This window comes from Nerophis ophidion, linkage group LG14, assembly GCF_033978795.1.
Source record: "Nerophis ophidion isolate RoL-2023_Sa linkage group LG14, RoL_Noph_v1.0, whole genome shotgun sequence".
NCBI classification, from domain to species: domain Eukaryota; kingdom Metazoa; phylum Chordata; class Actinopteri; order Syngnathiformes; family Syngnathidae; genus Nerophis; species Nerophis ophidion.
This window is the reverse complement of record NC_084624.1, coordinates 47858997-47885054: the sequence shown is the minus strand read 5'-3', so window position 1 is coordinate 47885054 and position 26058 is coordinate 47858997. Positions and strand designations below refer to the sequence as shown.

Below are 26058 nucleotides of genomic sequence, written 5' to 3'. Positions count from 1 at the left end.
ACATATTTGGTCGCAGCATGACTGCCAGCTAATCGATGCTAACAAGCTATGCTAATCGATGCTAACATGCTATTTACACTAGCTGTATGTACATTTGAAACTAGATACCCACATTTAATGTGAAACAAACACTTACCAATCGACGGATTTAAGTTGCTCCAGGGTCACAAGATGCGAAAGTCCTGATCGTTTGGTCCGCACATTTGACCGGCGATGCTAAGGCAGACATGGCACAGAGATGTATGGATAACCTGCAGATGCATTTGCAACGATTACGTCAACGAAATCACAAATGTGAGTTTTGTTGATGTTGTTGACTTATGTGCTAATCAGACATATTTGGTCGCAGCATGACTGCCAGCTAATCGATGCTAACAAGCTATGCTAATCGATGCTAACATGCTATTTACACTAGCTGTATGTACATTTGAAACTAGATACCCACATTTAATGTGAAACAAACACTTACCAATCGACGGATTTAAGTTGCTCCAGGGTCACAAGATGCGAAAGTCCTGATCGTTTGGTCCGCACATTTTAGCGGCGATGCTAATAGGGCAGCCATGCTATGGGCCACTTCATTAGGTACACCCACGCTATGGCCGAATAGCGTCAATAGCTTCAGTTTTTTCTTCAATTTCGTTTTCGCTATCTGCGTCCATACTCCGACCATCTGTTTCAACACATGCGTAATCTGTTGAATCGCTTAAGCCGCTGAAATCCGAGTCTGAATCCGAGCTAATGTCGCTATATCTTGCTGTGCTAACCGCCATGTTTGTATTGGCAGCACTGTGTGACGTCACAGGGAAATGGACAGTCGCATCGCAAATAGCGAAAATCAAGCACTTTAAAGCTTTTTTTTAGGGATATTACGGGAGGTGTAAAATTTTGAAAAAAACTTCAAAAATTAAAACAAGCCACTGGGAACTGATTTTTATTGTTTTTAACCCTTTTGAAATTGTGATAATTCAAATTGTAAGGGAAGCAACACATTTATTATGATTATTTGTATTATTTAACGTTTGCCCAGATCTGATGTTTGTTTTTGTTTTTTTGCTTTGCTCTTACGTAACCAATCCGAACTGCAACTTTTCTGTGTTGGTTTTCCTGTTGAGCAAATAAAAAAAATAACATTGCTCAAGGTAAACTAACTTTTAGCAACCAGTGAGGCACGCAGAAGGGGTAAGATTGAATCCACTCTTCTAAACGTGATGTATTTCAATGTAATAAATCAACTAAACTATTATTAGTGTGACGCTTGTTAGTACAGATCACTGTTTGCTTTGCAGATTTCAACACCGAGTAATCATTTACTCCAGGTAGTCGCACTTCATATATTTTTCGTGGAAAGTTCCAACGTTGAGGGTCGTAAGAAATGTTCAATTATGGATCCACGGTAAAGATACGGTCGCGATCAAAAGTTTACATACATATCTTGAGTTTCCGATCATTTCTACAACTCTTATTTGTTTTGTGATAGAGTGATTGGAGCACATACTAGTTGGTCACTAAAAAAACAATCCTGAAGTTTGGTTCTTTTATGAATCTATTACTGAAAATGTGAGCAAATTTGCTAAGTTAAATGTTAAAACCGTATTTCCTTGATTTGCCGCCGGGGCGCTAATTAATTTAAAACCTCTCCTCACTCCGGCGTTTACCAAAGGCATGCGGTAAATTTAGGCCTGTGCTTATAAATTTGAGTGTGATGTAAGGATACCATCATGAAATGGACAGGACTCTCGCTGCCGTCTTGGATCTGCTTTGAACTGAACTCTCGTGGCTGTGTTGGAGCCACTATGGATTCAACTTTGACAGTATCATGTTAGACCCGCTACACATCCATTGTTTTCGGTCCCCTGGGGGGGTTGCCCACATATGAGGTCCTCTCCAAGGTTCTCATAGTCATCATTGTCACTGGCGTCCCACTGGGTGTGAGTTCTCCTTGCCCTTATGTGGGTTCTTCCAAGGATGTCGTAGTCGTAGTGGTTTGTACAGTCCTTTGAGACATTTGTGATTTAGGGCTATATAAATAAACATTGATTGATGAAAAGCACATTTAATATAAAAAAAAATGTTATTATGGTCTTACCTTTACTTATAAATGAAGTCCATGCTCAGCTCGTTTTGATCAAAAACATCGATAACTTGTTTATAGAAGTCTTCCTTATCTTTCATCAGTTTTAAAAGTCTATTTGTCTCAATGGAGATCTTTCTTTATTACCTCCTGCTTCGATTGAAAGTCCAGTTTAGAAAACTGTTTTATTTTAGATATGTAATCCTCCATGTTAAAAGTGCAAGCGAGAGGAAAAAATAAAAGGTCGCTGCTTGTTGTCACTTCTTCTGCAGCCGAGTAGTCGCAAGAAGGATCACTAGCGCCCTCTACCACCAGGAGGCGGGAGTCATTTAATGACTCATATTTGACACACGCAGCTACGGTATATTAATAAAACATAGCTGCTTACTGTTCTTTTTAGCATATTCAATAGCTTAGACCTTAAATCCTACTGAATAGCTCTTAATCTTCTTCCCTTTAAGCGATTTCAAATGATTGAAATTAGCATCCTCTATTTTGAAAATGATGACAGGTGAAGTGTCACTCGTGACGTGACGAGTTTGACCCGGTGGAAATTCTAGGCATATGCTAATTATTTGGCAAAACGAGTTTGACCCGGCAGTAATTCTAGGCAGGCGCATACTATATACCCGGCGGCAATTCACGGAAATACCGTATTTGGTTACATGTCGCTTGGCAAGTTTCACTGCAATAAGGCGCTTTTTGGCAGCCATCCACATGCTTCTGGTTGAGTTAGTGACCACTACTCTTGACCAAATTCGTGCAGTCTGTCATGTCTTTGTGATCATGTTCTGTTTAGTTATGTTCTGTTTTGTTTTTGACTCCATTAGTTTTTGCGCACCCTAGTTTAAGTTTCCATGAAAACCGTTAGTTTCACCTGACTCATTTATTTTGGACTCACGCACCTGTCGATAATCACAGCACTATTTAAAGGCCTACTGAAATGATATTTTCTTATTTAAACGGGGATAGCAGGTCCATTCTACGTGTCATACTTGATCATTTGGCGATATTGCCATATTTTTGCTGAAAGGATTTAGTAGAGAACATCCACGATAAAGTTTGCAACTTTTGATCGCTAATAAAAAAGCCTTGCCTGTACCGGTAGTTATGGTGTTCCTGGGATGAAAGACCTCACCTTTTCTCCTCCAAACATATCGCTGAGTATTGTAGCCAAACAGCTCATTTTTTGTTACATCTGACCACAGAACTTTCCTCCGAAAGGTCTTATCTTTGTCCATGTGATGTCAGATGAAGAATATTAGCTGAAATGCACCAATTTTGTCAAGAGTAGTGCTCAAAAAGTCAACCGGAAGCTTGCCAGAAGCTTGTGGATGGCTATCAAAAGTGCCTTATTGCAGTGAAACTCGCCAAGGGACATGTGACCAGATATTAACATTGCTGTATGTAAACTTTTGACCATGACTATCTACAATATATGCATGGTAAAAGTATTTGTCATGTATAATATACGAATGACTGGGAGAGTTTGGAGTTTTCTCAGTCAAGTTTGTAAACAAAGCGTGGGAATGACGCAGCTGTCTAACCTGCCCTGACGTTTGTTTCCCAGCCTCCCATTGGCTCCCCCCGGCGAGACTCGGTGTACAAATACAGGTGGTCCGTTTCATTCCTGGCTTCTCCTTTTTGTTTCTGTTTTTTTTCTCTTTCTTTCTTCTTCTCGACATCAAGGCAGGGTAAGCATGAGGTGGGTTATAATGTGGGCGCTGCTGGGGCTCAGCGTGGCCCAGCACGACCCCCACGTCCGACACGGCCGGACGGCGATCGTGCACCTGTTCGAGTGGCGCTGGGCCGACATCGCCGCCGAGTGCGAGCGCTTCTTGGGGCCCAATGGCTTCGGGGGAGTTCAGGTACACCAGGCTTCCAGGTCTTATACGTGGAAATATTTCTATATATGTATTTTCTGACCAAATTTGTTGTGGCTCGTGATTTAGGGATATATGAATAAACTTGACTCCGGGCAGGGTCCTTGAGGGTGCATGGGAGTTTGCCCAACCAGTCTACATGTGCTTTGTGGACTTGGAGAAGGCATTGGACCGTGTCCCTTAGGAAGTCCTGTGGGGAGTGCTCAGAGAGTATGGGGTATCGGACTGTCTTATTGTGGCGGTCCGCTCCCTGTATGATCAGTAACAGAGCTTGGTCCGCATTGCCGGTGGTAAGTCGGACGCGTTTCCAGTGAGGTTTAGACTCTGCCAAGGCTGCCCTTTGTCACATTTCTAGGCGCAGTCAAGGCTTTGATGGGATCTGGTTTGGTGGCTGCAGGATTAGGTCTCTAGTTTTTGCAGATGATGTGGTCTTGATGGCTTCCAGCTCTCACTGGATCGGTTCGCAGCCAAGTGTGAAACGAATGGGATGAGAATCAGCAACTCCAAGTCCGAGTCCAGGGTGGAGTGCCATTTCAGGGTTGGGGAGGAGACCCTGCCCCAAGTGGAGGAGTTCAAGTACCTCGGAGTCTTGTTCTCGAGTGAGGGAAGAGTGAATCGTGAGATCGTCTTCAGTAATGCGGACCCTGTATAGATCCGTTGTGGTGAAGGAGGAGCTGAGCCGGAAGGCAGGGCTCTCAATTTACTGGTCGATCTACGTTCCCATCCTCACCTAAGGTCATGAGCTTTGGGTTGCGACCGAAAGGACAAGATCATGGCCGAAATGAGTTTCCTCTGCCGGGTGGCGGGTCTCTCCCTCAGAGATAGGGTGAGAAGCTCTGCCATCCGCGGAGAACTCAAAATAAAGCCGGTAATCCTCCACATGGAGAGGAGCCAGATGAGGTGGTTCGGGCATCTGGTCAGGATGCCACCCGAACGCCTCCCTAGGGAGGTGTTTAGGGCACGTCCGACTGGTAGGAGGCCACGGGGAAGACCCAGGACACGTTGGGTAGACTATGTCTCCCGGCTGGTCTGGAAATGCCTCAGGATCCCCCGGGAAGAGCTGGACGAAGTGGCTGGGGAGAGGGAAGTCTGGGCTTCCCTACTTGGGCAGCTGCCCCCGTTAAAAATGTTGAATGTTTCAAGAATAAACTGAATCCGTGCATGAACCGACAGGTGTGATCAACTGTTTGAACAATTCTTTTTTCTTTATTTGATCAGATTTCTCCTCCGAACGAACACATTGTGCTGGACAATCCCTGGAGGCCATGGTGGGAACGATACCAGCCAGTGGGCTACGATCTGTGTTCCCGGTCTGGCACCGAGCAGGAGCTCCGAGACATGGTCACCAGATGCAACAACGTCGGGGTATATCATGGCGGTCGCGCTTATCTCCGGCTTTTTGGGTCAAACAACAAAAGAATAAACTGACCGTGGGAATGAAACCCCCAGGTCAACATCTACGTGGACGCAGTCATCAACCACATGTGCGGCTCCGCCGGTGGTGAGGGGACCCACTCTTCGTGCGGTACCTGGTTCAGTGCCAGCACAAAGAACTTCCCCAGTGTTCCCTACAGCAGCTGGGACTTTAACGACCATAAATGCAAAACTGGAAGCGGCGAGATTGAGAACTACGGCGACGCATCTCAGGTGCTACAATATAAGACCCTGTATAGTACAAAACATGGTCCCAAACATTGCATCATGAACGAATGCAGCACTTACACTATATTGCTAAAAGTATTTGACCATCTGCCTTGACTCCCATATTATCATTGAAGTGCCATCCCATTCTTAACCCATAAGGTTCAATAAGATGTCGGTCCACCTTTTGCAGCTATTACAGCTTCAACTCTTCTGGGAAGGCTGTCCACAAGGTTGCGGTGTGTGTTTATAGGAATTTTCCACCATTCTTCCAAAAGGTCATACACTGAAGTTGGTCGAGAAGGTGTTCTATCGGGTTCAAGTCAGGACTCTGTGCAGGCCAGTCAAGTTCATCCACACCAGACTCTGTCATCCATGTCTTTACGGACCTTGCTTTGTGCACTGGTGCACAGTCATGTTGGAAGAGGAAGGGTCCCGCTCCAAACTGTTCCCACAAGGTTGGGAGCATGGAATTGTCATAAATGTTTTGGTATCCTGGAGCATTAAAAGTTTCTTTCACCGGAACTAAGGGGCCAAGCCCAACTTTTGAAAAACCACCATAATTCCTCCTTCACTAAAAGTCACTGTGACCGTTGTTTGCTGTCGTCGTGCGGGTTCCACGGACCATCAAGGAAGGACATATTGCTTTTGAGCAGGTTTGACTCACTTTATCTTTCTATACCAGCTTTGTTTTCAGATCGGGTCGCTTTTCAGCTCCTCCTCTCCACTGCTCGCTCACGGTCCGCTTTTCAGCTGCCGTCGTCGTCATCTGCTCTTTGTCGCTCTTGCTCTTCAAGTACTGCTGCGGGTTCTCCACCTCCTTCTGCTCCACCCTCCTGCGCTGCTGCCCTTTTACACAGCCAGAGGAGATTTATTAATTGTGTGTAGGTGCGCGATCCACGCACCTGAACTCGATTGCGGCGTCGATCCCGGCACGCCCTGCCTCCACGCTTAACCGCATTCTCCGCCTCCTTGCCGCCATCTTGGGCCTGGCTCCAGCGTGCCCTGCCCCGCTGCTCGTTCGCCGGCTGCGCCTCTCCACAGTCACACTCGGCACAATGCAGTCCAAAATGTACCGTTCTCTCGGCAACCTCCAAATCCAGACTCGTGCATCAGATTGCCAGATGGAAAAGCGTGATTCATCAGTCCAGATAAGACATCTCCACTGCTCTAGAGTCCAATAGCATCCAACGCAAACTTGGTGATGTATGGCTTAGATGCAGCTGCTCGGCCATGGAAACCCATTCCATGACGCTCTCTGCGTACTGTACGTGGGCTAATTGGAAGGTCACATAAAGTTTGTAGCTCTGTAGCAACTGACTTCGCAGAAAGTCTTTGCACTATGCGTTTCAGCATCCGCTGACCCCTCTCTGTCAGTTTACACGGCCTACCACTTGGTGGCTGAGTTGCTGTTGTTCCCAAACTCTTCCATTTTCTTATAATAAAGCCGACTTTGGAATATTTAGGAGCGAGGAAATTTCACGACTGGATTTGTTGCACTGGTGGCATCCTATGACAGTTCCACTTTCAGAAATGTTTGTAGAACCAGTCTCCATGCCTAAGTGCTTAATGTTATACACCTGTGGTCGGGCCAAGTGATTAGGACACCTGACTCCGATCATTTAGATGGGTGGCCAGAAACTTTTGGCAATATAGTGTGGGTCACAATGAGTAAAACGGACCTGGTACACTGCAAAAAGTCAGTGTTGAAAAACGAGAAAACAAAAAACAAAAATGAGGGGTATTTTACTTGAACTAAGAAAAATTATCTGCCAATAGAACAAGAAAATTTGGCTTGTCAAGACTTTCCAAAACAAGTAAAATTAGCTAACTTCAATGAACCCAAAAATACCTTAAAATAAGTATATTCTCACTAATAACAAGTGTACTACTACAGTATACGAGTACGTATTTTCTATTGTTTCATTGAAAATAAAACGGCAAAGTCTATTTGGCTGTCATCTGTTTTAATATGAGAAACATTTGTGTCAAAGTCATGATTTTGTTTTACGTTCTTAAAATAAGAAATTCTTACTTTAAAAAGTAGTTTTATACTTGTGAGTGTTGATGACACAGCTTTGCAACAGTTGATATTCTAGTTTCAAGCATGTTTTACTCAATATAGGTCATCAAATCTCAGCTACAAGCTGTAATATCTTACTGAGATCATTTAGGACCTAAACACTTCAAACAAGTATAGAATCTTATGTATGGACGCGCAAGTCCCGGGATGCCCAAAATGTCCATAACACACCCAGCCGAGTCCCATGGGGAGGGGGTATGAAAGTTGCAAAAGTCAGCAAAAGTCCCAAAAATGTTCAAAATACCTACACAGGTTCGAGTCCCACAAGTTCCGCCTGCCCAAAGTGTCCAAAACGTGCCCAGCAAAGTTCCACGGGAAGGTGGGGTGAAAAGTCGGTGAAATGTTCAAAAGTCCCACCCGGGTTCGAGTGTGTGCTCAAACTCAACCTCGAACCCGGTTGGGACTCGAACCTTGGTAGGTATTTTGAACATTTTGGGGGACTTTTGCCGACTTTTCTCATTTTTCCCCTCTACTTCCCGTGGGACTTTGCTGGGTGCGTTTTGGAAATTTTTTGTATCCCGGGATTTGTGTGGCCGGCGGCGGGACTCGTGGGACTGGAACCCAAGGAGGTATTTTGGACACAATTTGGACTTTTGAACATTTTGGCCGCCTTTTCCCCCTCTTCTTCCCCGCCTTCCTGTGCACCATTGCTGGGTGTGTTTTGGACACTTGGACAAAAATAGTTTCAAGCATATTTTACTCAAAACAGGTCATAAAATGTCGGAAACAAGCTGTAGTATCTTACTGAGATCATTTAGGACCTAAACACTTCAAACACGTAAAACACTCTAACATAAAATCTTATGTATGGCCACGCAAGTCCCGGGATGCCCAAAATGTCCATAACACACCCGGCCGAGTCCCATGGGGAGGGGGTATGAAAGTTGGAAAAGTCAGCAAAAGTCCCAAAAATGTTCAAAATACCTACACAGGTTCGAGTCCAACAAGTTCCGCCGCCGGCCGGGATGCCCAAAATGTCCAAAACGCGCCCAGCAAAGTTCCACGGGAAGGTGGGGAGAAAAGTCGGTGAAATGTTCAAAAGTCCCACCCGGGTTCGAGTGTGCGCTCAAACTCAACCTCGAACCCGGTTGGGACTCGAACCTTGGTAGGTATTTTGAAAATTTTGGGGGACTTTTGCCGAATTTTCTCATTTTTCCCCCCTACTTCCCGTGGTACTTTGCTGGGTGCGTTTTGGACATTTTTTGTATCCTGGGATTTGTGTGGCCGGCGGCGGGACTCGTGGGACTGGAACCCGAGGAGGTATTTTGGACACAATTGGGACTTATGAACATTTTGGCCGCCTTTTCCCCCTCTTCTTCCCCGCCTTCCTGTGCACCATTGCTGGGTGTGTTTTGAACACTTGGACAAAAATAGTTTCAAGCATATTTTACTCAAAACATGTCATTAAATGTCGGAAACAAGCTGTAGTATCTTACTGAGATCATTTAGGACCTAAACACTTCAAACACGTAAAACACTCTAAGATAAAATCTTATGTATGGCCGCGCAAGTCCCGGGATGCCCAAAATGTCCATTACACACCCAGCCGAGTCCCATGGGGAGGGGGTATGAAAGTTGCAAAAGTCAGCAAAAGTCCCAAAAATGTTCAAAATACCTACACAGGTTCGAGTCCCACAAGTTCCGCCTGCCCAAAATGTCCAAAACGCGCCCAGCAAAGTTCCACGGGAAGGTGGGGAGAAAAGTCGGTGAAATGTTCAAAAGTCCCACCCGGGTTCGAGTGTGCGCTCAAACTCAACCTCGAACCCGGTTGGGACTCGAACCTTGGTAGGTATTTTGAAAATTTTGGGGGACTTTTGCCGACTTTTCTAATTTTTCCCCCCTACTTCCCGTGGGACTTTGCTGGGTGCGTTTTGGAAATTTTTTGTATCCCCGGATTTGTGTGGCTGGCGGCGGCACTCGTGGGACTGGAACCCAAGGAGGTATTTTGGACACAATTGGGACTTATGAACATTTTGGCCACCTTTTCCCCCTCTTCTTCCCCGCCTTCCTGTGCACCATTGCTGGGTGTGTTTTGGACACTTGGACAAAAATAGTTTCAAGCATATTTTACTCAAAACAGGTCATAAAATGTCGGAAACAAGCTGTAGTATCTTACTGAGATCATTTAGGACCTAAACACTTCAAACACGTAAAACACTCTAACATAAAATCTTATGTATGGCCACGCAAGTCCCGGGATGCCCAAAATGTCCATAACACACCCAGCCGAGTCCCATGGCGAGGGGGTATGAAAGTTGCAAAAGTCAGCAAAAGTCCCAAAAATGTTCAAAATACCTACACAGGTTCGAGTCCCACAAGTCCCGCCGCCGGCCGGGATGCCCAAAATGTCCAAAACGCGCCCAGCAAAGTTCCACGGGAAGGTGGGGAGAAAAGTCGGTGAAATGTTCAAAAGTCCCACCCGGGTTCGAGTGTGCGCTCAAACTCAACCTCGAACCCGGTTGGGACTCGAACCTTGGTAGGTATTTTGAAAATTTTGGGGGACTTTTGCCGACTTTTCTCATTTTTCCCCCCTACTTCCCGTGGGACTTTGCTGGGTGCGTTTTGGGCATTTTTTGTATCCCCGGATTTGTGTGGCCGGCGGCGGGACTCGTGGGACTGGAACCCGAGGAGGTATTTTGGACACAATTTGGACTTTTGAACATTTTGGCCGCCTTTTCCCCCTCTTCTTCCCCGCCTTCCTGTAGACCATTGCTGGGTGTGTTTTGGACACTTGGACAAAAATAGTTTCAAGCATATTTTACTCAAAACAGGTCATAAAATGTCGGAAACAAGCTGTAGTATCTTACTGAGATCATTTAGGACCTAAACACTTCAAACACGTATAGAATCTTATGTATGGCCGCGCAAGTCCCGGGATGCCCAAAATGTCCATAACACACCCAGCCGAGTCTCATGGGGAGAGGGTATGAAAGTTGCAAAAGCCAGCAAAAGTCCCAAAAATGTTCAAAATACCTACACAGGTTCGAGTCCCACAAGTTCCGCCTGCCCAAAATGTCCAAAACGTGCCCAGCAAAGTTCCACGGGAAGGTGGGGAGAAAAGTCGGTGAAATGTTCAAAAGTCCCACCCGGGTTCGAGTGTGCGCTCAAACTCAACCTCGAACCCGGTTGGGACTCGAACCTTGGTAGGTATTTTGAAAATTTTGGGGGACTTTTGCCGACTTTTCTCATTTTTCCCCCCTACTTCCCATGGGACTTTGCTGGGTGCGTTTTGGAAATTTTTTGTATCCCGGGATTTGTGTGGCCGGCGGCGGCACTCATGGGACTGGAACCCCTAGGAGGTATTTTGGACACAATTGGGACTTTTGAACATTTTGGCCGCCTTCTCCCCCTCTTCTTCCCCGCCTTCATGTGCACCATTGCTGGGTGTGTTTTGAACACTTGGACAAAAATAGTTTCAAGCATATTTTACTCAAAACAGGTCATAAAATGTCGGAAACAATCTGTAGTATCTTACTGAGATCATTTAGGACCTAAACACTTAAAACAAGTATAGAATCTTTTGTATGGCCACGCAAGTCCCGGGATGCCCAAAATGTCCATAACACACCCAGCCGAGTCCTATGAGGAGGGGGGATGAAAGTTGCAAATGTCAGCAAAAGTCCCAAAAATGTTCAAAATACCTACACAGGTTCGAGTCCCACAAGTTCCGCCGCCGGCCGGGATGCCCAAAATGTCCAAAACGCGGCCAGCAAAGTTCCACGGGAAGGTGGGGTGAAAAGTCGGTGAAATGTTCAAAAGTCCCACCCGGGTTCGAGTGTGTGCTCAAACTCAACCTCGAACCCGGTTGGGACTCGAACCTTGGTAGGTATTTTGAAAATTTTGGAGGACTTTTGCCGACTTTTTTAATTTTTCCCCCCTACTTCCCGTGAGACTTTACTGGGTGCGTTTTGGAAATTTTTTGTATCCCGGGATTTGTGTGGCCGGCGGCGGGACTCGTGGGACTGGAACCCCGAGGAGGTATTTTGGACACAATTGGGACTTTTGAACATTTTGGCCGCCTTCTCCCCCTCTTCTTCCCCGCCTTCCTGTGCACCATTGCTGGGTGTGTTTTGAACACTTGGACAAAAATAGTTTCAAGCATATTTTACTCAAAACAGGTCATAAAATGTCGGAAACAATCTGTAGTATCTTACTGAGATCATTTAGGAGCAAAACACTTAAAACAAGTATAGAATCTTTTGTATGGCCACGCAAGTCCCGGGATGCCCAAAATGTCCATAACACACCCAGCCGAGTCCCATGAGGAGGGGAGATGAAAGTTGCAAATGTCAGCAAAAGTCCCAAAAATGTTCAAAATACCTACACAGGTTCGAGTCCCACAAGTTCCGCCGCCGGCCGGGATGCCCAAAATGTCCAAAACGCGGCCAGCAAAGTTCCACGGGAAGGTGGGGAGAAAAGTCGGTGAAATGTTCAAAAGTCCCACCCGGGTTCGAGTGTGCGCTCAAACTCAACCTCGAACCCGGTTGGGACTCGAACCTTGGTAGGTATTTTGAAAATTTTGGGGGACTTTTGCCGACTTTTCTAATTTTCCCCCCCTACTTCCCGTGGGACTTTGCTGGGTGCGTTTTGGAAATGTTTTGTATCCCGGGATTTGTGTGGCCGGCGGCGGGACTCGTGGGACTGGAACCCGAGGAGGTATTTTGGACACAATTTGGACTTTTGAACATTTTGGCCGCCTTCTCCCCCTCTTCTTCCCCGCCTTCCTGTGCACCATTGCTGGGTGTGTTTTGAACACTTGGACAAAAATAGTTTCAAGCATATTTTACTCAAAACAGGTCATAAAATGTCGGAAACAAGCTGTAGTATCTTACTGAGATCATTTAGGACCTAAACACTTCAAACAAGTATAGAATCTTATGTATGGCCGCGCAAGTCCCGGGATGCCCAAAATGTCCATAACACACCCAGCCGAGTCCCATGGGGAGGGGGTATGAAAGTTGCAAAAGTCAGCAAAAGTCCCAAAAATGTTCAAAATACCTACACAGGTTCGAGTCCCACAAGTTCCGCCTGCCCAAAGTGTCCAAAACGTGCCCAGCAAAGTTCCACGGGAAGGTGGGGAGAAAAGTCGGTGAAATGTTCAAAAGTCCCACCCGGGTTCGAGTGTGCGCTCAAACTCAACCTCGAACCCGGTTGGGACTCGAACCTTGGTAGGTATTTTGAAAATTTTGGGGGACTTTTGCCGACTTTTCTAATTTTTCCCCCTTACTTCCCGTGGGACTTTGCTGGGTGCGTTTTGGACATTTTTTGTATGCCGGGATTTGTGTGGCTGGCGGCGGGACTCGTGGGACTGGAACCCCGGGGAGGTATTTTGGACACAATTTGGACTTTTGAACATTTTGGCCGCCTTTTCCACCTCTTCTTCCCCACCTTCCTGTGCACCATTGCTGGGTGTGTTTTGGACACTTGGACAAAAATAGTTTCAAGCATATTTTACTCAAAACAGGTCATAAAATGTCGGAAACAAGCTGTAGTATCTTACTGAGATCATTTAGGAGCAAAACCCTTAAAACAAGTAAAACACTCTAACATAAAATCTGCTTAGTGAGAAGAATTATCTTATCAGACAGAAAATAAGCAAACATCCCCCTTATTTGAGATATTTCATCTTACTTAGATTTCAGTTTTTGCAGTGTAGACATTATATGACCGCATATCATGCCCTGTCTCGAGTAATTGAGGGTCATCAATACTTGTATCAACGCTAGACCCTTTCCACCAGTTCTACACCAAAATACTGAACCCTGACATTTGAAGTCAAGCCAGGCCGATACAAACCAAATGCGAAAACATTTATTTATTTATTTTCTTGCCCAGGTGCGTGACTGTCGCCTGGTGGGCCTCCTGGACCTGGCCCTGGAGAAGAACTATGTCCGGGACAAGGTGGCCGAGTTCCTGAACAAGCTGATCGACATGGGTGTGGCCGGGTTCCGGGTGGACGCCTGCAAACACATGTGGCCCGGCGACTTGGCCGCCATCTACGGTCGTCTGAACAACCTCAGCAACAAGTGGTTCCTCGATGGCTCCAGACCCTTCATTTACCAGGAGGTACTTGGTTACACAGTCATTGGAAAAGGTGGAGTGATCGAAAACAGACTGTTGAGTTAAAGTTAAAGTTAAAGGCCTACTGAAACCCACTTCTACCAACCACGCAGTCTGATAGTTTATATATCAATGATGAAATATTAACATTGCAACACATGCCAATACAGCCTTTTTAGTTTACTAAAATGCAATTTTAAATTTCGCGCGAAGTATCCGGTTGAAAATGGCGCGGTATGATGACGCGTCTGTGTGACGTCACGGATTGTAGCGGACATTTCTTTTCCAGCCCGATCCCAGCTATAAATCGTCTGCTTTAATCGCATAATTACACAGTATTCTGGACATCTGTGTTGCTGAATCTTTTGCAGTTCGTTCAATTAGTAATGGAGACATCAAAGAAGAAAGATGTAGGTGGGAAGCGGTGTATTGCAGCTGCCTTTAGCCACACAAAGACAGCCTGTGTTTCCTTGTTTACATTCCCGAAGGTGAAGCTTTACTATGGACCAGAGCTGTAAAGCGAACATTGTTCCCGACCACATGTCAACCGGCAGGTTTTGGCGAGAAAATTGTGATAATAAGTCGGCTCTTACCGTAGACATGAGCGGAGCTTGCGTTGTTCCTCGTGCAACTGTCAAAGAGGCAGCTGCGGACTGTCGTGCCTCCTCCGACCGGCCGCCCCCGAAAGTGGGATGCTTCCACCTTGGAGGAGGGGGGAAAAAAACTCAGCCTGGCCCGACCGGCTGCCTTTACTTCGCCTCGTCGGGAAACGTGGCTTCCCTCAGAGACACTGGCGGTCATCACACCCGTGGCCACACCCCTCCGACTTTCAGGTACGACAGTATAATCTCACTACAACACTATATATCAATGATGAAATCTTAACAATGCAACACATGCCAAAACGGCCTTTTTAGTTTACTAAAATGCAAATTTTAAATTTCGCGCGAAGTATCCTGTTGAAAACGTCGCGGTATGATGACGCGTGCATGTGACGTCACGGATTGTAGCGGACATTTCTTTTCCAGCCCGATCCCAGCTATAAATCGTCTGCTTTAATTGCATAATTCCACAGTATTCTGGACATCTGTGTTGCTGAATCTTTTGCAATTTGTTCAATTAGTAATGGAGACGTCAAAAAAGAAAGATGTAGGTGGGAATCGGTGTATTGCGGCTGCCTTTCCTTGTTTACATTCCCGAAGGTGAAGCTTTACTATGGAACAGAGCGGTAAAGCGAACGTTGTTCCCGACCACATGTCAACTGGCAGGTTTCGGTGAGAAAATTGTGGTAATATGTCGGCTCTTACCGTAGACATGGGGGGAGCTTGCGTCGTTCCTCGTGCAACTGTCAAAGAGACAGCTGCGGACTGTCTTGCCTACTCCGACCGGCCGCCCCTGAAGGGGGGATGCTTCCACCGTGAAGGAGGGGGAAAAAAGTTCAGCCCGGCCCGACCGGCTGCCTTTACTTCGCCTCGTCAAGAAACGTGGCTTCCCTCAGAGACACTGGCGGTCATCACACCCCTGGCCACACCCCTCCAAATTTCAGGTACGACAGTATAATCTCACTACAACACTACTAACACAATAAGCAGATACAGGATTTTCCAGAATTATCCTAGTAAATGTGTCTAATAACATCTGAATCACTCCCACTGACATGTCTTTTTTTTTTTTTTTTGTAGTCATTCACTCTCACTTTCCTCATCCACAAATATTTCATCCTCGCTCAAATTAACAGGGAAATCGTCGCTTTCTCGGTCCGAATCGCTCTCGCTGCCGGTGGCCATGATTGTAAACAATGTTCAGATGTGAGGAGCTCCACAACCCGTGACGTCACGCGCACATCGTCTGCTACTTCCGGTACAGGCAAGGCTTTTTTATTAGCGACCAAAAGTTGCGAACTTTATCGTGGATGTTCTCTACTAAATCCTTTCAGCAAAAATATGGCAATATCTTGAAATGATGAAGTATGACACATAGAATGGAGCTGCTATCCCCGTTTAAATAAGAAAATCTCATTTCAGTAGGCCTTTAAAGAACCAATGATTGTCTCACAAACACTAGATGTGGCGAAATTATTCTCTGCATTTGACCCATCACCCTTGATTACCCCCTGGGAGGTGAGGGGAGCAGTGAGCAGCAGCGGTGGTACCGCCCGGGAATAATTTTTGGTGATATAACCCCCAATTCCAACCCTTGATGCTGAGTGCCAAGCAGGGAGGAAATGGGTCCCATTTTGATAGTCTTTGGTATGACTCGAGCGGGGTTTAAACTCACAACCTACCGATCTCAGGGCGGACACTCTGACCACTGAGTAGGTTGTCTTGGATTATTATTTTTTTTTTTTTCAATTCAAGTTGAATGCACACTTTAACTTGCAAAGTATTTGTTCATTTGAACTCTCAGATCATATTTGCCGTGAAAAAACAACACTGTCTGCTAATTGACTTGGATGAGCAGCCAAGTGTAGAAATAAAAACGAGCGATAGGCGGAACAAAGGGGTAAGCAGGAAGTGGAAAGTGCACATGGGAACCTAGAAGAGATCTTAAACATGGGATGTACTTTAAATCACATCGACACAACACAAATACATTGATATGCGGTGTATTAATTTCATAGACACCTCACAACGTTGACTTCGTCCTTCAACAACACTGACTACTACTCACTATACTTGCCAACCTTGAGACCTCTGAACTCGGGAGATGGGGGGAGGTGTATATATTTTCAAGTATTTGCTGGTCAATCCCAAAGTTTTTGATGACACATAAACTGATTTTAAACGATAACCCAGAACAGAAGAGGTATTTTGCAATTTATTCCAAAGCTTTGGAGAGACCAACCTAAAAAAACAACACATTCAATTCGCGTCGCCTCGTTGATCTGAAAACCCCACACCTACCGGAACAAATCCACATATCTGTTGTCCTGCTAACCCTGGGACAGGGAGAGATAAGAAGGGAGTATGGCTGCTCCTCACATTCCTACAGCTTCAAGGTTAACACCCGCAGTTTACTAGCGGACATCTGGATGGAAAAGCACTAGCTGTTTTCAAATATGACTATGAATATAAAGAAATAACTCTTAAATACGGATATATATAGATATATATCTCCGTCATATATGTATAAATAATCCGTTCATGCATGAGTATATTCCTTCAGCCACTGTGTTCAATGGAGACGTCTGATCTATAAAATTTGCAGGCAGCATACCCCTTCCCCTTCGAGCTGTCCTGGATGAACTGAAATCGTTTTTTTCCCAATCATTTTGGAACTTGAAAGCGTACTTCTTCTTCTTCTTACTCGTCGTCGCCATGACCGTCTCTTCTTCGTTCTCCTGCTTCGTCTCTGTTAATTTTTTTGGACATTACTACTTGCCGTTGTTTTGAAGCAATGCATGATGGGAATCAGGATGTTGTGCGTCAGTGTAGTAACGTGCCGGCTGGAATAAACACACGCTGAGATATAGCTCCGCGCCTGCCTACTTAATGGGTTATAGATCAACCTATGGATGACGGAGATATGTATAATAGTCTCCTTTTGGGGTTTTACAGAACGCTAAAGGCATTGCCCCCAATATTGTTGTCCGGGTGGAAATCGGGAGAAATTCGGTAAAATGGTTGCCCTGGGAGATTTTCGGGAGGGTCACTGAAATTCGGGAGTCTCCCGGGAAAATCAGTAGGGTTGGCAAGTATGCTAATCATGGCAGATATCCGATATTCCGACGTTGCCCAACTCGTGATTACCGATTCCGATATCAACCGATACCGATATATACAGTCGTGGAATTAACACATTATGCCTAATTTTGTTGTGATGCCCCGCTGGATGCGTAACACAATGTAACAAAGTTTTCCAAAATAAATCAACTCAAGTTATATTTATATTATTGCCATATTATTTTTTTTTTAACATGCCTCAAAACAGCAGCTTAGAATTTAGGACATGGGGAGGTTGAGGTGGGCGGGGTTGAGGTGGTGTGGGGTGGGGGGGTGGGGGGTAGCGTGGGGGTGTATATTGTAGCATTCCGGAAGAGTTAGTGCTGCAAGGGTACCTGTTGTGTTTATGTTGTGTTACGGTGCGGATGTTCTCCCGAAATGTGTTTGTCATTCTTGTTTGGTGTGGGTTCACAGTGTGGCGCATATTTGTAACAGTGTTAAAGCTGTTTTTTGGCCACCCTCAGTGTGACCTGTATGGCTGTTGACCAAGTAATCAATTTAACTTTTTGAAATCGATACCGATAATTTCTGATATTACATTTTAAAGCATCGGCCGATAATATCGGCAGTCCGATATTATCAGACATCTCTACATGCAGACCATTTACCATGTTGCAGGAACTTGATTAAATAAATTAGACCGAAATATGTCAAAGTCTTCTTGACTAATATTTTCAAGTTCATGTTGAATCAGACTGATAAATTTATATTTCGAAGTGTCTTTTTTTCTTATTGTTTGGCTCACGATCTAAAGTGTGCTTTGAACTTTGCCCGCTGTGTGATTGAGTTTGGAACTCCTGCTTTCAGGTCATCGATCTGGGAGGTGAATCCATCTCGTCTCAAGAGTACGTACACCTGGGACGGGTGACTGAATTCAAATACGGAGCCAAATTAGGAACGGTCTTCCGAAAATGGCAAGGAGAAAAGCTTCACTACACCAGGTCTCCAGTAAAAGAAAACAGAGAGAAAAAAAGGGATTGTATGTGATATCAAAAATCCTGTATGCAGAAACTGGGGCGAAGGCTGGGGTTTCATGCCTGGCGGTAATGCTGTCGTCTTCGTCGACAACCACGACAACCAACGAGGTCACGGCGCAGGCGGGGCATCGATACTTACCTTCTGGGACCCGAGGCTCTACAAAATGGCCGTGGGCTACATGTTGGCACACCCCTACGGAGTAACCAGGGTCATGTCCAGTTTCCGCTGGGATCGCCACATTGTCAACGGAAAGGTTCACCTTCGTGACGATCATTCCATTTAGGATCCACACTCACCGTATTTCCTTGAATTGCCGCCGGGGCGCTAATTCATTTAAAACCTCTTCTCACTCCGGCGTTTACCAGAGGCATGCGGTAAATTTAGGCCTGCGCTTAGAAATTTGAGTGTGATGTAAGGATACCATCATGAAAAGCACATTTAATAAAAACAACGTTATCATGGTCTTACCTTTACTTATAAATGAAGTCCATGCGGAGCTCCTTCTGATCAAAAGCATCGATAACTTGTTTATAGAAGTCTTCCTTATCTTTCTTCAAGTTTAAAAGTCTCTCTTTCTCAATGGAGATCTTCCTTTATTACCTCCTGCTTCGATTGAAAGTCCAGTTTAGAAAACTGTTTAATTTTAGATATGTTACCCCGCCTTCCGCCCAATTGTAGCTGAGATAGGCGCCAGCGCCCCCCGCGACCCTAAAAGGGAATAAGCGGTAGAAAATGGATGGATGGATGTAATCCTCCATGTTAAAAGTGCAAGCGAGAGGAAAAAATAAACGATCGCTGCTCACTCTTGCTGCTTGTTGTCACTTCTTCTGCAGCCGAGTAGTCGCAAGAAGGATCGCTAGCGCCCTCTACCACCAGGTGGCGGGAGTCATTTAATGACTCATATTTGACACACGCAGCTACGGTATATTAATAAAACATAGCTGCTTACTGTTCTTTTTATCATATTCAATAGCTTCCCTATATGTGATTTCAAATTATTGAACTCAACCTCCTCCATTTTGAAAATGATGACAGGTAAACCGTCACTCGTGGCGTGACGACTTTGACCTGGCGGAAATTCTAGGCATATGCTAATTATTTTGCGAAACAAATTCGACCCGGCTGAAATTCTAGACATGCGCTAGTAAAAATGTTATTTTGCAAAACGAGTTTAACCCGGCCTTAATCCTGAGCCGGCGGTAATGCTAAGCATGCGCTAATTATTTTGTGAAACAAGTTTGGACCCGGCAGTAATTCTAGGCAGGCACATACTATATACCCGACGTCAATTCAAAGAAATACGGTAATCCTTGTGTTCATGGACTAATGTAGTCAGGTCACCTTCTCCCAGGATCAAAACGACTGGAAGGGACCACCGAGTCATAGCGACGGAAGCACCAAGCCCGTTCCCATCAACCCCGATCAGACTTGCGGAGATGGATGGGTCTGCGAGCACAGGTGGCGTCAAATCAAGTGAGTCCTTGGGATCCTGCTTTTCAAGCTTGGGAGATTTCAATGAGAGGATTCGATCCCCAGGTCTCAGGTCTGTGATTGCTTATGATCCTTCAGGAACATGGTGATTTTCCGCAACGTAGTCGACGGGCAGCCTCATTCCAACTGGTGGGACAACCAGAGTAACCAGGTTGCATTTGGACGCGGTAACCGAGGTTTCGTCGTCTTTAACAACGATGACTGGTGAAGCAGACGTCATCTCGAAAATCCGAAACCTGTTGCTCCCTCTCAATGCTAACCTCTTCCCCGTTTAGGAATCTAGACATGACTCTCAACACCGGCATGCCGAGCGGCACCTACTGTGACGTCATCTCCGGTCAAAAAGAAGGCAACAGATGCACCGGGAAGCAGATTCACGTCCGCAGTGACGGCTACGCCAAGTTCTGGATCGGCAACCAGGACGAGGACCCCTTTGTAGCTATTCATGCCAAATCCAAACTGTAAACACTTACTTTGAGCAAACAAGCATTAACCATTCACAAATATGACGTTTCCATTAAAGGGGCTTCATGGTGAAAGGTTGTCTTCTGCTCGGTCTTCTTGGGACTTGAAGTGGTTCGGGTCACTGCTTACGGGTGATACAAAGTTATCTGCGGGCTGCAGATCGGTTTTTCAGCCTGGTGTGAAGTTGGTGGTCGGTGGTTTTGCTTGCGTGGATTCTTTCTTCCCCCCACAGACCAAAAACTATCCTAGGTTGCGGGAGTACTTGGAAGCTATGAATGAATGAATGACTGGTGTCCCTTTTCTCAAGCCTTCTCATGAACTGCAGTACTGACAGATGGGGAAGATTGGATAATGCTAAATAATGCCAGAATTTACTGTGGTGTATCTCGTAATAACCGCCCCCCCCCACCCAAATCTTTCCACTTTTATGTTCTCCTCTGTGGATACCCAACATCAGTTCCAGGAAGAAAATGGTGCCTTTGCTTACTCCCACTAGAGGACGACCTTGTTGCCAAGCAACAGCGGCAAATGAAAGGTTTGTCTTTAATGGAAATCATCAAAGAAGCTTTAAAGGGGATTTTTTTTTAAATCTACACTTCCAATTTAATTACAAGGTAGTTATAAAAGGAATACAGTCTTGCATTAAAGTGTTTATGGAGGTGTTCCCTTTATATTGCAATGGAAACCCTCGAGACCCCGACCTCTCCAAACGTATCATAATTTATCTTATAAAAATGTACGCTGTTTAAAAATATACATCTGGAAGACAATTGTCACCACCATTTGTTTTCAGACACGGTCAAAAATAAACTTTACGAAACATTAGTCACAAAATGACACTCCGTACTTGCCAACCTTGAGACCTCTGAATTCGGGAGATGTGGGGGCGGGGTTTAAGGGAGGGGCGGGGTTTGGTTGATATTGTAGTGTCCCGGAAGAGTTAGGGCTGAAAGGGGTTCTGGGTATTTGTTCTGTTGTGTTTATGTTGCGTTACGGTGCGGATGTTCTCCCGAAATGTGTTTGGTGTGGGTTCACAGTGTGGCGCATATTTGTAACAGTGTTAAAGTTGTTTCTACGGCCACCCGTAGTGTAACCTGTATAGCTGTTGACCAAGTATGCCTTACCTTCACTCATGTGTGTGTGTAAAAGCCGCATAAATTATGTGACTGGGCCAACACGCTGTTTGCATGGAGGAAAAGCGGACTTGGAAGTATGGGTTTACTAAGTGGAGATGACGGCAGACTGACACCAGGGGTGATAATGTCCAAAGATGTATTATATATATATATATAATGTATATAAATTAATACTACTAATAATAATATACAATACTAATAAACTGTGTTACAAAACTTTTACTTGAGTATATTTATAGAGAAGAAACGCTACTTTTACTCCGCTCCATTTATCTACATTCAGCTCGCTACTCGCTACTCATTTGTATCGATCTGTTAATGCACGCTTTGTTTGTTTTGGTTTGTCAGACAGACCTTCAAAGTAGGATTTATCACATGCCTGCGTTTCAGCAATCAAATGCAGTCACTGGTGACGTTTGACTCCGTTTCACCAATCAAATGCGGTCACTGGTGACGTTTGACTCTGTTTCACCAATCAAATGCGGTCACTGGTGACATTTGACTCGGTTTCACCAATCAAATGCGGTCACTGGTGACGTTTGAATCAGTTTCACCAATCAAATGCAGTCCATGGTGAGATTTGACTCCGTTTCACCCATCAAATGCGGTCTCTGGTGACGTTTGACTCCATTTCACCAATCAAATGCGGTCACTGGTGACATTTGACTCCGTTTCACCAATAAAATGCGGTCAATGGTGACATTTGACTCCGTTTCAGCAATCAAATGTGGTCACTGGTGACGTTTGACTACGTTTCACCAATAAAATGTGGTCACTGGTGACGTTTGACTCCGTTTTACCAATAAAATGCAGTCACTGGTGATGTTTGATTCCGTTTCACCAATAAAATGTGGTCACTGGTGACGTTTGACTCCGTTTTACCAATAAAATGCAGTCACTGGTGATGTTTGACTACGTTTCACCAATAAAATGTGGTCACTGGTGACGTTTGACTCCGTTTTACCAATAAAATGGAGTCACTGGTGATGTTTGATTCCGTTTCACCAATAAAATGTGGTCACTGGTGACGTTTGACTCCGTTTCACCAATAAAATGCGGTCACTGGTGACGCTTGACTCCATTTCACCAATAAAATGCGGTCACTGGTGACGTTTGACTCCGTTTCACCAATAAAATGCGGTCACTGGTGACATTTGACTACGTTTCACCAATTAAATGTGGTCACTGGTGATGTTTGACTCCGTTTTACCAATAAAATGCAGTCACTGGTGACGTTTGACTCCGTTTCACCAATAAAATGCGGTCACTGGTGACGTTTGACTCCGTTTCAACAATAAAATGCAGTCACTGGTGACATTTGTCTCCGTTTCACCAATAAAATGCGGTCACTGGTGACGTTTGACTCCGTTTCACCAATAAAATGTGGTCACTGGTGACATTTGACTCCGTTTTACCAATAAATTGCGGTCACTGGTGAAGTTTGACTCTGCTTCAGCAATCAAATGCAGTCACTGGTGATGTTTGACTCCGTTTTACCAATAAAATGCAGTCACTGGTGACGTTTGACTCCGTTTCACCAATAAAATGCGGTCACTGGTGACGTTTGACTCCGTTTCAACAATAAAATGCAGTCACTGGTGACGTTTGACTCCGTTTCACCCATCAAATGCGGTCACTGGTGACATTTGACTCCGTTTCACCAATCAAATGTGGTCACTGGTGACATTTGACTCCGTTTTACCAATAAATTGCGGTCACTGGTGAAGTTTGACTCTGTTTCAGCAATCAAATGCAGTCACTGGTGATGTTTGACTCCGTTTCACCAATAAAATGTGGTCACTGGTGACGTTTGACTCTGTTTTACCAATAAAATGCGGTCATTGGTGACATTTGACTCCGTTTCACCAATAAAATGTGGTCACTGGTGACGTTTGACTCCGTTTCAGCAATCAAATGCAGTCACTGGTGATGTTTGACTCCGTTTCACCAATAAAATGTGGTCACTGGTGACGTTTGACTCTGTTTTACCAATAAAATGCAGTCACTGGTGACGTTTGACTCCGTTTCACCAATCAAATGCGGTCACTGGTGACATTTGTCTCCGTTTCACCAATAAAATGCAGTCACTGATGACTTTTGACTCCGTTTCACCAATCAAACAGAGCCAGGCGGTCACATGATTAACTGCACACATTTTATTTATTTTTTAATAAACCTTTATTTATAAATTTCAACATTTAAAAACAGTTGAAAATAATAATCAAAGTAAGTACAAAAACAGTACAAAACAGTATAAAAACCGTACAAAACAGCCCCAGGGGGTTGCAAATTCAAAGAAACTAAAAAAGAAACTAAAATAGAATGTAAATATATATATATATATATATATATATATATATATATATATATATATATATATATATATATATATATATATATATATATATATATATATATAAAATAAACAAAGTGCAAAGCCATAGGCTCACTCAATCTCAGTAAATAACTTAAATTTGGAACACATCTTCATCGTTTTCACAGCTTTTTAGTCGTTAGAGGTAGAGTGTTTTAATGTAGAGTTCTAAAATCTTTTTTAAAGGCCCAAAAAACAGGTCGGGTATTGAGAAACTCACATCTATGAATATAAAACTTAGCCAATAGTATAATGAGGTTGCAAAGGTAAATTTCATTTTCAATTTTTTTTTCAATACAGTTTAAAACCAAATATATATTATTAAATAGAGTGGTCCCCAACCACCGGGCTCCATTGGTACCGGGCCGCAAAATATTTTTTTATATATATATGTTTTTGTTTAGTTTAAAAAAATATATATATTTTTTTTTATTGATTCAACATAAAAAATACAAGATACACTCACAATTAGTGCACCAACCCAAAAAACGTCCCTTTGTCATGACAAAAACCTCCCTTTTTCATTAAAAATAAAAAAACAAAAAAATAAAGAAGAATCCCTCCCCCCACCCCTAGCCCACGCCGGGCCGCGGGACAAATTATCAAGCGTTGACCGGACCGCAGCTCCAAAAAGGTTGGGGACCACTGATTTAATATATATCATTGTTTTAGTTGCTTAAGAGATATTTGTGGCTCTGAAATTGTTCATTGCTGTTTTTATGTTTTTGTGCATTACTTGTTGCCGTCATCATTAAACAAACAGGTTACTCATCAGTTACTCACTACATTAGTAGTTTTTTCACAAAATACTTTTTACTTTTACTCAAGTAAATATTTGGGTGACTACTCCTTACCTTTACTTGAGTAATACATCTCTAAATAACAGTACTCTTACTTGAGTACAATTGCTGGCTTTAAGGCACACTCATACTTAAAAATAGTTGCCGGAATATGAGGGCTACACTTATTTTTGGCTTTAACACGTCCGTTCTTCCGTCAGACATGTGCTCGGTCAAACGTGCGGCCTGGAGGACTCGGAGCTGCCCACTGGATGTCCTTCCTACACATCCCTCCGCCACTGAGGACTTCCTGTCATCGCACGCAGTGTCACCAGTGCTGGCATGGGGGCAAAGTGGAGACGCTCGGGACACCTGCTGACAACTTTTTGTCCACCTGTCCTTCGCAGTACCGCCCACCCACCCGGCGAGCTCTGGCCAGGACTTTAGACGGATAACATTTTTTATTTAAAACATTGCTTTTCCAGAACACTCCGCTCATCTGAGTTGTCATGGCAACATGACCCGCAAGTGAGATAAGACCAAGGACTTGCTTCCCTGGAAACAACAGTTCACATCTAGGGATTGAAAGTCGTGTAAGGATGGTGATGATGGCAGAAGAGGGGATGATCTTTGTCTGGTACATTTTTTTTAAATAAAGAAAATACGGAGGTTCTCGTGCCTTATTTTGACATTGCCAAGCTTTATTTTGTCCATTCTTAACATGTACAAGACACATAAGAACTGAAATTACCTTTTCGGCACAGTCCCGCTAAGAGCAGACATACGTTCCAGGGGGGACAAGATGGGACCGCCAATGGATCAGCCACTTACGGTGCTCCTTAAAAAGCTGAGAAAAAGGTGACATTGGGAGAGGGGGAAGAGTAAAAAAAAATACCTGTCCAAGGCTAGACCCTCAGGAGGGGTCCAGACTGAGTCCAAGGAAAAAATCTCACATAGCATGGCACGCATAAACATGGTAGATGTAAACAAACCAACTTGCAACTGAGAAAGGGGGGGTGAGTTGAGGCCCTGGAGGCCGGCTGCCGCTATAAAGCGCTACTCAGCCATCCACAGCCCCAGAGGAATTAAGCGGTGGTGAAGGCGTTGATTTGGGGAGGGGCGTGTGCATGAACGTATACCCAATTAACTTGGGTGAGATGTTGAATGCTTTTTGTGGACTGGGGCCGATCTCAAGTTCGACACCAGATGTTGTTGGAAAAAAGGAAGGTCAAAAGCGTCCATCTTTGAGGAGTCCCCGGGGGAATTCTTCAGAACAGCCTGTTCCTGATTGCATCAAGGCCATTCGAGGGAGTCAAACCGTAGATTAAGATGTTGTTTTTCTTCGAGAAGACCAAACAGTGACTTGCCTTCT

At 44.6% G+C, this 26058-nt stretch overlaps 1 protein-coding gene across 2 annotated transcripts; it reads left to right on the top strand.

Annotated features, from left to right (window-relative positions):
* The first annotated feature begins 1063 nt into the window (after nt 1–1063).
* On the top strand, nt 1064–25333 carry amy2a (amylase alpha 2A). 2 transcript variants are annotated; one of them, XM_061920898.1, is made up of 11 exons: nt 1064–1182; nt 3764–3942; nt 5176–5322; nt 5407–5604; nt 13517–13747; nt 18271–18404; nt 18472–18694; nt 19793–19914; nt 20011–20136; nt 20208–20932; nt 24908–25333. In XM_061920898.1, exons 2-10 carry the CDS (start codon nt 3775–3777, stop codon nt 20395–20397), a joined length of 1539 nt encoding a protein of 512 aa, XP_061776882.1. In that variant the 5' UTR covers nt 1064–1182; nt 3764–3774; the 3' UTR covers nt 20398–20932; nt 24908–25333. The 2 variants fall into 2 exon arrangements, with proteins under 2 accessions (XP_061776882.1, XP_061776881.1); XM_061920897.1 differs by lacking the exon at nt 1064–1182 and having other exon boundaries at nt 3708–3942.
* Nucleotides 25334–26058: the final 725 nt, after the last annotated feature.

What these genes read in the sequence shown, in the direction of transcription:
- amy2a (XM_061920898.1), top strand. Translation starts at nt 3,775, where the DNA reads ATGAGGTGGGTTATAATGTGGGCGCTGCTGGGGCTCAGCGTGGCCCAG. An exon ending in ACTACGGCGACGCATCTCAG is followed by an intron (nt 5,605 to 13,516) that starts GTGCTACAATAT and finishes TTTCTTGCCCAG; the next exon opens with GTGCGTGACTGTCGCCTGGT. An exon ending in GACCCTTCATTTACCAGGAG is followed by an intron (nt 13,748 to 18,270) that starts GTACTTGGTTAC and finishes TCCTGCTTTCAG; the next exon opens with GTCATCGATCTGGGAGGTGA.